General features: G+C 35.3%; 1 protein-coding gene across 1 annotated transcript in view; it reads right to left on the bottom strand.

Annotated features, from left to right (window-relative positions):
- LOC145661882 (mitochondrial pyruvate carrier 2-like) overlaps positions 1-10,514 on the bottom strand; it is a 47,822-nt gene extending 37,308 nt beyond the window's left edge. The window contains exon 1 of the mRNA XM_081727225.1: positions 10,209-10,514. Coding sequence (XP_081583351.1) covers positions 10,209-10,293 — 85 coding nt within the window. The 5' untranslated portion in view covers positions 10,294-10,514. The remainder of the gene's footprint in view (positions 1-10,208) is intronic.
- Positions 10,515-12,441: the final 1,927 nt, after the last annotated feature.

Here is a 12,441-nt window from a genome sequence, read left to right as displayed (position 1 = left end):
TGATTTTTTTCTGCTCCCCAGGATCAAAGATCGCATGCGTGGGAAGAGATTTTGCAGCCCTGAAGAAGCTGTAGTGGCTCACGAGAATGAACTTTTAACACTTGAAAAGACTGGCAACACTGCTTCCAAAAGTGGTTTTCGAGGATGCAAAAATGTGTACCGTGTAATGGTGAATATTTTGAGAAAATGTAAGTGTTAAATTGATTTTAAGTATGTAAGTCATTTCACATCTCAAAACTTTTGTAGTGACCCTCGTAAAACATTTCTTGTGGAGGAACGAGAGTGCGAATATAAGCAATCACTCTCAGCGCACAGCATATTGAAATGAATTTTGATTTATAGTGAAAGTATTGTATGTGTAAGTGTGCTCTTCCACTATCTTCGTTTATGCGTATACCCCCTGTCACTGACGCGCCTGCTCCCTAAGGACACCCCCCCTTGCTACTGCTCGGGCCCCCATGCTACGTTCGCTCCCTGGCTCGGCCTGATAGCATCCGTGCTTTTTAGTGGCCACCAAGCACAAGTTGGTTCGCGTTTTATACACAGTAATTTTTATGCCATACGTCTACACTGTATTTAAACTGAGCCTTCCTGAGTAGGGTTGCCAGACGTCCCGGCTTTCAATGAAAGAATTAACAATTGTGTAGCCAATTTATTTTACTAAACAAACAACAAGGGAGTTTAAACATCACATCTATTCTTTTCAGGGAGTTAAAATCACATCCTATTTGACCATGAAGTGGAGTGTAAAATGTGTAAGTGTTGCCTTAATATAGCGCACGAGACAAGAGCGGGTATTAAAGATCACATAGCATGCGAAAAGCATTCTGCTAGCACTTCAAAAAGACTGCACAGTTTTGTTCCCAAATCTTCCAAACAGGAAAAATCGGTATGAGCAGCTGATTAACAATGTGCTTCCATATAATGAAACATTACATACAATAACACCATATGTCATTTATATCTATGGATTGCACTAGTAAGTTAAAATTTAAAATTTTTAGTGATTCCAAAACAGCATTAAACTTCGCTTTAGGAAGAACTAAAGAACAGCGATAGTAAAATCCATTTTCGAATGAGAGTAACAACTTGACTGTGAGTAGCTTATTGACTTTATTATAGATGGTGTAATGTTGTTTCTTTAAACTTGTTATTTGAAAAAAACTCATATGATATTCGATTAAACTTTCATTCTGCTTCTTGTACATCAGACATTTTTTATAAGACGTGCTTAAAAGAGGTGGACTCGTGGTTTTAAATTTCTACTTTCATTATTATTTTCCAGCAGTGGTTACAGAGACAAAAAACATCGTTAGCTTCAGAATTTTATTTTGGAAATCTCACTAACTGCGCCTGTATATTACAACCTAGCGAAAAGAAAAAAATGAAATTTTTGAGTTTTACGTCCCACGTTTATGCCAGTTAGGCTAAAGGAGACGGTGATGATGAGAGATGAATGACATGGTGGAATGAATAAAGTGGGAGGTAACGGGAGAACCCCGAGAAAACCCACGCACACGGTGTTTGTCCACCACAAAGATCACTTAACGGGAGCAGGGTTGGAACCCGAGACCCCAAGCACCAGAGGTGAACGCTCTACCACTGAGCCACCACGGCCCCCAACCTAGCGAAAAGAGTTCAAGAAGTTTGCGAACATTACCGTAGCAAGGGAGGGTAATTGCGAACATTACCGTAAATTTTGCCAGCAGAAATTTACACCAGTGGAAAAATATTGTGTAATAGCAAAACCAGTCTTCTTGCAAAGGAGTATTTTAAACTTCTGCTCGCTATATTACTTTCGCAAATTAATGTAAGAGTCCGAAAGATCTCTTACGTGTTTCATACATTTGATGTGATTTGTGATTTAGAAAAATTCACAGCTAGTATAATAATAACGTGTGTCAAGTTAGCATACACACATTTAGCCAACACGGCCCAAAGTATACAATCGTTAGTGCTACGTTAGTGCTGGTTAGTGCTAGCTTCCCAACGTTAGTGCTGCTATACATAAAAAATAGAGCAACTTTTTTGTTGTATGCCAACTTGACGTCAAGTTAGCATACGCATACACACAAATTAAAGCACTAACGAAAGTAACTATACCAATCGTTAGTGCTACGTTAGTGCTGGTTAGTGCTAGCTTCCCAACGTTAGTGTTGCTATACTTAAAAAATAGAGCGACTTTTTTGTTGTATGCCAACTTGACGTCAAGTTAGCATACGCATACACGAAAATTAAAGCACTAACGAAAGTAACTATACCAATCGTTAGTGCTACGTTAGTGCTGGTTAGTGCTAGCTTCCCAACGTTAGTGTTGCTATACTTAAAAAATAGAGCGACTTTTTTGTTGTGTGCCAACTTGACGTCAAGTTAGCATACGCATACACGAAAATTAAAGCACTAACGAAAGTAACTATACCAATCATTAGTGCTACGTTAGTGCTGGTTAGTGCTAGCTTCCCAACGTTAGTGCTTCTATAATTAAAAAATAGAGCGACTTTTTTGTTGTATGCCAACTTGACGTCAAGTTAGCATACGCATACACGAAAATTAAATAACTAACGAAAGTAACTATACCAATCGTTAGTGCTAGCTTCCTAACGTTAGTGTTGCTATACTTAAAAAAATAGAGCGACTTTTTTGTTGTATGCCAACTTGACGTCAAGTTAGCACACACATATACAAAAGTTAAAGCACTAACGAAATTAACTATACCAATCGTTAGTGCTGCATTAGTGCTGGTTAGTGCTAGCTTCCCAACGTTAGTGTTGCTACACAAAAAAATATAGCGACTTTTTTTGTTGCATGCCAACTTGACGTCAAGTTAGCATAGACATACACAAAATATAAAGCACTAACGAAAGTAACTATACCAATCGCTAGTGCTACGTTAGTGCTGGTTAATGCTAGCTTCCCAACGTTAGTGCTGCTATACTTTAAAAACATAGAGCGACTTTTTGTTGTATGGCAACTTGACGTCAAGTTAGCATACACATATACAAAAATTAAAGCACTAAGGAAAGTAACTATACCAAAGCATACGCATGTACAAAAATTAAAGCACTAACAAAAGTAACTATACTAGTCGTTAGTGCTGGTTTTCCAACGTTAGTGCTGCTATACTTAAAAAATAAAGCGACTTTTTACCAACCGTAAGTGCGAATCCTAATCTTGTATTTTCTAACTTGAGTAGAAAGATACTTTTTGGTAAAGGAATTTTTTTTAAAAAATAACATATTGTTAGTTTGTTAGAAATTATTATTTATTTTATTAAATCTAATTGTTGAAACAATGGTTTTATAATATCCCTTTTGTCAAATTTCTAAAGTTAATTAAATTTGAATGTTAGAAATTTGAATGAGGTCGTGGGTTATAACAATATTTGATTGTTTAATTTGAAATGTAAAATAATTAGGCAAAAATCCGTTTGTTTGTGATTATAATCAAATAGTAATTAAATATATTTTAATTGTGACAGTTATATCAAAGCTGACAGTAATAGTATCTATTATAACATAAATAAATTAAGGTGGCCCAGACAAAGGCGATAGTTTTAGCTTAAAATAATTATTTTTAAGAAATAAAAAATTCTTTTTTTTTCTTTGTTCGTGGTGGACAGATTTACCACACACATCTAAGATAAAATTTGCATAATGGTTTAGTATTGGTGTAAACGGAACATTTTATGGAGATTGAAACAGCCTGATGCAATAATGTGGAGAACGATCATCACGAATCCAAAACGTATTTTTCTACGTCTGTGAACTTGGCCCTCACTTAGGGCACTAACGATAAAATGACACTTGTTAGTGCTTCTTAGTGCACCAATCCAAAATGTTAGTGCTTCGTTAGTGTAGGTGATACATTAAAAAGGAGGTATCTCAATTAAAATTTATCGAATTTTACACTAATTGGGTAAAAGTTGAAACACCTGAAGTTAGCCCCGCCGAGTTATTTATTACCAACAATACACTGACCACTAGTGATTATCTTATTTCTGTCTGACAATTAGTGTAAAATTGCAGAAAATTTGAAAGATCTCAAGTTAGCTCCGCACCAGTTATTCATCAAAATCTCCCAAACTACGATAGACTGACGTTAGAGTTTCGATAGCACTACCGTTAGAGCTTTTTGGAGTGCTAACGAAGTACTAGCCTTTGACGTTTATTCCTACTTTGTGTGAAAATTATTGTAAAATTCAATATATATTTGAATTTAGCCACGAGTGAGTTATTCACTTATAACTCCTAAACTATGACAACACTAACCTTAGAGCTTAGTGTTTCATAGAGCTCTAGCAATGCACTAATCGCTGGTGGTTGTCTCACTTTTGTGCCACAATTATGTAAAATTGTATAAAAGTTAAAAAATCAAAAGTTAGCCCCGTCCGAGTTATTCACTAATAACTTCTAAAGTATCATAACACTAACGTTAGTGTTTAGTGCACTAATGTGCACTAACGAAGCATTAAACATGTAAAAAAAATAGCATTTAAGAAGCGTGCGGGGCTAACTTGAATTCACGCCAAATTTAAAGGCACTAATGACCATATATAGTAAAATGGTTATTACTTCGTTAGTAGGTTTTATTGCAGAACTCCCATCATTAATGCTTCAATACTATGGACGCTAGAAAATAAAACTTAGGGGAAGCTAACTACACGCTTGCCCCTCCCCACAAAAGCATTCACGATGAGAAGCAATAATGTTCGAAGTTGATGCACTAGCAAGTACTAACGATTGTACTAGAATAGATCATTACTAGTTTTGAATTTGGCGAGAATTTGACCCAAAGAAAAATTTCCCATGTTTTTCTTATGGGAGTCTCGTGGCATATAATTGGCAATATCTGAAACACTAACTGATCTATTAGTGTTTTCTAGACGAAGCACTATCGATTGCACTAGGTTTCATCGTCAGTGCTTTCTTGGTGGCTAAAGCTTTTTGCTTCTAGCGTCTAACCTATTAAAACACCAATATTGGGAGTTGGAGCTCTAGGAAGCACTAACAAAGCGCTAACGACTGCACTAGAAGAAATTATTAGTGCTTTTGAATTTGACGGGAATTTGACCCAATGAAAAATTTCCTATGTATTTATTATAGGAGTTTCGTGACATAAATGTCTATATCTACACTAATAGTGAATATCTAACGAAACTATTAGTGTTTTTTAGAAGCACTGACGATGCACTAACGACTAGCACAAATTTATTCGTTAGTGCTTGAAGTTGGGGCCAGCGCGTAAAATTGTTTTGGCCCTAGAGCCTACACTAATGAAGTAATAACGTTAGGGGTTGGTGCACTAAGAAGCACTAACGATACGCTAACGAATGGCACTAAATTTTTCGTTACTGCTTGAAGTAGGGGGCCAGCGTGAACTTGGCCGCCCAAAGGTTTGTTACTTGTAGCACGTACACTAGTGAAGCACTAACGTTAGGGGTTGGTGCACTAACAATAAGTAGCGATTCACTAATGATTGCACTAGAAGAGGTCATTAGTACTTTTGAATTTAGCGGGGATTTGACACAATGATAACTACCCCATGTATCTCTTATGCGTGTCTCGTGACGTGTAACTTGCCATAACTACATCAATACTGAAGCACTAATGAAACTATCAGTGATTTCTAGAAGCATTGACAATGCATAATGAACGGCGCTAATTTTTTCGTTAGTGCTTAACCCTTTCACTGTGGAAGGCGACGGAAAGAAAATTTCCCTAACCTGCGAATGTCGATTATAGTCGACGTGTTAAAATTTGTCTGTATCTTGGTTTTGTCGATTGTAGTCGCCAAAGGTTTTTTGTGTGATGTCTATTGTTTATCGAAAACAATAGAACACAAAAAATTGAACGGTACAACTTTGGCGAGTACTCTCGACAAAGCCAAGATACGGACAAACAAATTTTAACACGTCGACTATAGTCGACATTCGCATGTTAACGAATTTTTTTTCTGTCGACAAAAGTCGACTTCCTCTGTGAAAGGGTTAAGATGGAGGTTTAAGTTCACGCTGGCTTCCCAAAGCTATTTAATTGTACCAGCTACATTAATGAAGCCAAACAATCATTAGAGGCTGGTGCACTAACAAGTACTAAAGATACACTAACGACTGGCACTAAATTTTCCATTAATGCATGAAGTGGGTGGCAGCGTGAACGTGCCTTCACAAAGATTTTTTACTTCTACCACTTACACTAATGAAGCACTAACGTTAGAGATTGGTGCACTAAGAAGCAGTAACGATTGACACTAATTTGATCCTTAGTGTGGCATGTGGAGATCAAGTTCACGTGAGTAGAGAAATAAGCTTTAGATTAGTGATGATCGTTCTCCAAATTATCGCACGAGACTGTTTCAATCTCCATAAAATGATCCGTTCACAGTAATACTAAACCATTATGCAAACTTTATGTTAGATGTGTGTGGTAAATCTGTCCACCAGGAATAAAGAAACCAAAAATGGATATTTTATATTTTTAAAATACTGATTTTACGCTAAAACTATCGCCTTGGTCTGGGCCAACTTATTTACGTTATGATATATATTATTAATGTCAGCTTCGATATATAACTGTCATAATTAAAATACATTTAATTACCATTCATTTGTTTATAATCACAACAAAGCGATTTTTGCTTAATTACACTAAAAATTTAACAATCAAATATTGTTATAACCCAGGGAATCATTCAAATTTCTAACATTCAAATTTAATTAGCATTAGAAATTTGACAAAAATAAGATATTATAAAACCATTCTTTCAACAATTAGATTTAATAAATGAAATAATCATTTCTAACAAACTAACAAAATGTTATTTTTTAAAATTTCACCTATCAAAAAGTAACTTTCTATTAAAGTTAGAGAATATCAGATTCGTATTCGCACTTATGGTTGGTATAGTTAATTTTGCTAAAAAGTCGCTTTATTTTTTAAGTATAGTAGCACTAACGTTGGGAAGCTAACACTTATCAGCACTAACGTATCACTAACGACTGGTATAGTTAATTTTGTCAGTGCTTTAATTTTTGTACATGCGTATTCTAACTTGACGTCAAGTTGGCATACAACAAAAAAGTTGCTCTATCTTTCTAAGTATAGTAGCACTAACGTTGGGATGCTAGCACTAACCAGCACTAACGTAGCACTAACGATTGGTATAGTTACTTTTGTTAGTGCTTTAATTTTCGTGTATGCGCATGCTAACTTGACGCCAAGTTGGCATACAACAAAAAACTCGGTCTATTTTTTAAGTATAGCAGCACTAACGTTGGGAAGCTAGCACTAACTAGCACTAACGTAGCACTAACGACTGGCATAGTTACTTTTGTTAGTGCTTTAATTTTCGTGTATGCGTATGCTAACTTGACGTCAAGTTGGCATACAACAAAAAAGTCGCTCTATTTTTTTAAGTATAGCAGCACTAACGTTGGGAAGCTATCACTAACCAGCACTAACGTAGCACTAACGATTGGTATAGCTACTTTCGTTAGTGCATTAATTTTTGTGTATGCGTATGCTAACTTGACGTCAAGTTGGCATACAACAAAAAAAGTTGCTATATTTTTTTATGTATAGCAGCACTAACGTTGGGAAGCTAGCACTAACCAGCACTAACGTAGCACTAACCATTGTATACTTTTGGTCGTGTTGGCTAAATGTGTGTATGCTAACTTGACACACGTATAATAATAATAATATGGAAGGTTATCTGAGTGCCGGTCGCATTTAGATCCGTAGTCTTACATCTAAGTTTCATTTTAAACCCCACTTCAACGATTACAGAACTGAGTTGCCTTTTAATATGTTTTTCCATGTGTGGATAAATATCTCTATAGGTGCTGTGCACGCATTCAATAGTTTTGAATTTATGTTTTTACTTTATCTGATAAAATTTCCAGTAATTTTTAGGTTAAAATTCCGTAACAACTTACTCTGGCACAAGAAGTGGCAGTTAAACACATAAAGGTATGTGTCTTGTTTAACTTTGATACTCGATTTTGTGATCTACAAAACTTTTGAAGGGCCTGCGTAAGTCTCGTGAGATATTTACTTTTTGTTTATTGTTCTGAATTTAGTGTAAATGTATTTCTTCTTGCTAAATGATAAATTTGTATTTTTGTTAGGGTAGTTTCTGACTCAGATGATTACGAAACAAAGAAAAAAGTCTCTTTTCAATTATAAATAGGAGGATCTGTCGTAATTGGCGCAATATTTAGGAAAAATGAAATGAAGTCTTTGAGTTTTATATCCCACGATTACATAATATTTAGGACCTGTTAAACCCAACAAATCGGAGTTTGAAATAAGGGACGCGAGACAGTTCTTCTTTTACCTTTTCACATTCTTTATACATCCCTTGTGAGGCTTCATTTGTGTCAACTGTGTATAGAATGAACTGGAAAATTGTGAGTAGTAGCCTGGACAAGACAGATAATTAATTTTGACCCAATGAGTAAAAGCCCTGAGATTTTGACCAAATGAGTACTTTATATGTATATAGCCTGAGATTGGTGTGCCAGTTTTTCGCCTACAAAATCTGGCAACCTTACGTCCTGAGGTCACACTGCAAAAAGAAATACAAAGCACTAACCTAACCTAAAAATGTAAGAAATGTGTCAAAATTTGATAGAATCGTCTGCTCGAGTAATGTCTTAAATACTAATTCTTACAGATGTATTTTATGTTTACAAGTGTAGAATTACTACTGTAAAATCATTATAGGTGTTTTACAACGGTTAAAATAAGTGAGTGCATATAAAACATGACTGCATTAGATACAATTTTCCGCCGGCAAAGTATTTCTGCACAGTGTACGAGATTTGCATTTTAATTTTACAAGTGTAGCGTTATACGAAACCATTACAAGTGCTACAGGAACTCATATCACTGCGAAAATCCCACCACCTTTGTTTAAATGTATATACACCGTCGATGACACGATTGCTCCCTTTGGACTAACCCCGTGTGGGCCTACCAGCTTCGCCCTACTTTGACTCGGTTCGATAGTGAACATGCTTATAGGTAGCCACCTAACACAGGCTGATTTGGTGCTGGTTTACTTTTGGAGCACCACATTTTGGAAGATTCACAGGTAAAATTCAATATTTCGCATGAAAATACATATTTAAAAAGAATAAATTTCTGCAAGCGATAGAATTAAATACAAAGCAATACATCTATATTTTATATTTACAAGTGTAGGGTTAGTAGTATAAAATCATTACAAGTGCTTTACGACGGATAAAATAAGTGAATACATATGAAAGATGACTATATTGGAAACTATTTTCCACTGGCGGCGTATTTCTGCAGTGTACAGAAGCTGTATTGTATGTTTACAAGTGGAGCGCTACTAGTATGAAACAATGACAAGTGCTATTAAAACTCGTATCATTGCCAAAATCAACTAGTTTTCAATACCCTCGCTTACGCATATGCCCACCGCTGACGCGCCTGTTCCCTTCCAACGCACTGCCTCGCTAACGCTCGGGCTCCTAGCTTTGCTCAGCCTTGACTCGGTTAGGTAGTATTCGTGCTTTTTTAGTGGCCACCTAATACAGGGTGTTTGTTGCTTTTTGCACTGTAGGATTTAGCATACAGGCGCCTTTTATATACAAATCGTGAAAGAATTGTAGTTTTTCAACAGTTGCTTATGATGGCCCCATTAAGTTTTATCTATGCAACGTGAGATAATTTCATGTCAACTAGTGCAAATTATTTAGGAAACAATAAGAAGGAAATCAGTGAAAGAATCTTAAGCTTTCAACAATTATCTCGAGTGGAGCGCCAAAAGTTAACCTGCCTGTTTTTCAACTACCGGTATTATTTTTGGTGGCCCTATTGAACTTTATTAATGCAAAGTGGAGTATTGTTATGTCACTCAACGCAAATGTTTTGATGGGCAATAAAAAGGACATTAGTTTTAAAATAATTAATTTTTCAACTATTTTTTCAGGTGGAGTGCCTAAAGTTTACTTCACGACTAAAGATATGATATAGAAACGTAAATTTCATAAGAACTGTGCCATATGTAAAGTTTTACCATAAACAGTTCCTTACCGTTTATGGTTATATGCTTAGTCTTCTAGAACCGGTAATTCAAGGTCATGAATTATTAATTCAGTTCCATTAAATGAACAATGAGATATTTAGCATTTTCTTATGTCTATTGAAAAACAGCTATTATTTTGTAAAAACATGTACCTGCAGGATGGTTCCACAACGGCTGAAATTTCTGTGGGACATATTTGTCCAACACTGCCATTGACTTCTTATACAACAGTGACATTTTCTTTTAATTCAAACTAAAACAGTTTCTCAAGTAACTAATCGTGATCCAAGTTTCACAAAAGAAGACTCACAACGTTCATCTACGCATTGTAGTTCATAACACTTTCCATCTATACCACAATAAAAGTATTTAAATTCGAACCCAGGTCCACGGTTAATTCCAGCGTCCAGGGTATTTGCACGTCGGACCGTAAAGAGTTACGCGTATGATCTTCTTTTGTCATTGAATCAGCTGTTATAGTTTACTTGCAAATCATTATCTTGGGAATTACGTAAAATTGTGAGATTATGCTTCGAGGAATAGAATAGAATAGAATATTTTATTGTCATTGAGCTTTACAAGCAATAGACAACGTCCGAATGAAATATACATATAGATACAGATATATAAAATACAGATACAGATATATATAAAATAATCATTACATACAATCAGTTATTCGTTAATATTACATATATATATAAAATAATCATTACATACAGACAATCAGTATTGGTTAATATTAAATATATATATAAAATAATCATTACATACAGACAATCAGTTATTGGTTAATATTATTATGAACAACCTAATAATATTTGAAATAAAGTGATACTGCAAACTAGGACACAATGTCTTGACATTCACTAAACTCTTGAATTGAGTAAAATGGATTCGTTATTAACCAGTCATATAACTTTTTCTTAAAAACCTTAAATGGCAGCTGTTGTATGGAGGATGTTAGTTTATTAAATAGCTTTGGTCCTATAACTAAATAACTATTTTTGATCTTCGATAATCTAGTGAAGGGTATATCAATTTTCTTACACAATCTAGTATTATATGTATGTACTTCATCTCTGAGTGTCATATTTGCCAGGTTTTTCTTAGTGTAAAGTAGCACTTGATAAATATATACATTAACTACTGTCATTATCTTAAGCCTGATAAATAGTGGTTTGCAGTGTTCTTTATCATGTGTTCCAACAATAATCCTGATGGCTTTCTTTTGCAAAACTAGAACATCATGTGCTTGGCTACTGTTACCCCAAAGCAAAATCCCATATCCAATTATGCTGTGAAAAAATGCAAAATATGAATTCCTCAGATACTCATAAGGAACTGTATCTTTCAATTTTCTTAACAGAAAGAGCACTCGGGAGAGCTTTGTACATACATATTTGACATGTTGTTCCCAGGTTAGTTGGCTGTCTATATGTATACCAAGAAATTTAACCTCAGATACATCATAGTTTCCTCTATCATTGCAGTGATTGAGACTAAAGGTTACTTTTTTTGTTTTATCTTGATTTAGCACAAAACCATTTCTTTTAAACCAGGTCGCTGCCTCTCTTAATGCGCCTTGAGCTTCTATATACACTTCTTCAAAGCTTGTATTTATGTTAAGTAGCGTAGTGTCATCCGCGTATAGAATTGATGTGGTATTAGTATTTATGTGGAATTGATGTGGAATTGATGTGGAAACCATGGAGGGATTTTTATCTATTTACTTTAATACAGATTTATGACAGGATAACACTGACAAATAAAAATAAAATAATCTATTAAGAATCTAGAGATTATGTGAATTATTACCATTTATGGGACTAGGGTTGACAACTTTGGAAAATAAAAAACCGGCACCCCCTCAAAATTCCCTATGATTAGGGTTGCCAGATTTTGTAAACGAAAAACCGGGACACCAATTTCAGGCTATACAGGGTGATTCACGAAATCCGCAACAGTGCCTTAACTCAGGTCTTAGTCCATAGATTTTTTTTTCTTTTTTTTGAAACAAGAAAAATATTACCAAAGTGCACATGCCGAATTCACATGGTGATGTTCCTGACATCAGGGCGTCTCAGAAATTCCTCTACGGGGGGACAAGTTCAAGTTTTTAAATGGAAACATGTATTTATTTTTCCACCATTGAAACAATTGCTAAATTTTGAACAACTTGGAGTGGAAACACTTTGTCATTTTTCTCCCGTTTGGAAGCTACACGAGCTCATTAATACTTCAAAGCGAGGTTTTTACCATGCTGAAACCATAGCGAATAGAAGAAAAAGTGTGATTACTCCTCGTAGTTCTGTGGGCCGTCGCTAAGATGGCACTAGCGGCGCTGTAGCCTCAATGTAGCTGTCGAACCCGTATGCAGTATAA

The sequence above is a fragment of the Thermobia domestica genome, chromosome 1, assembly GCF_964235325.1.
Source record: "Thermobia domestica chromosome 1, izTheDome1.hap1.1, whole genome shotgun sequence".
Classification (NCBI taxonomy): Eukaryota; Metazoa; Arthropoda; class Insecta; order Zygentoma; family Lepismatidae; genus Thermobia; species Thermobia domestica.
The sequence above is the reverse complement of the archived record's forward strand: the minus strand, read 5'-3'. Positions and strand labels throughout refer to the sequence as shown.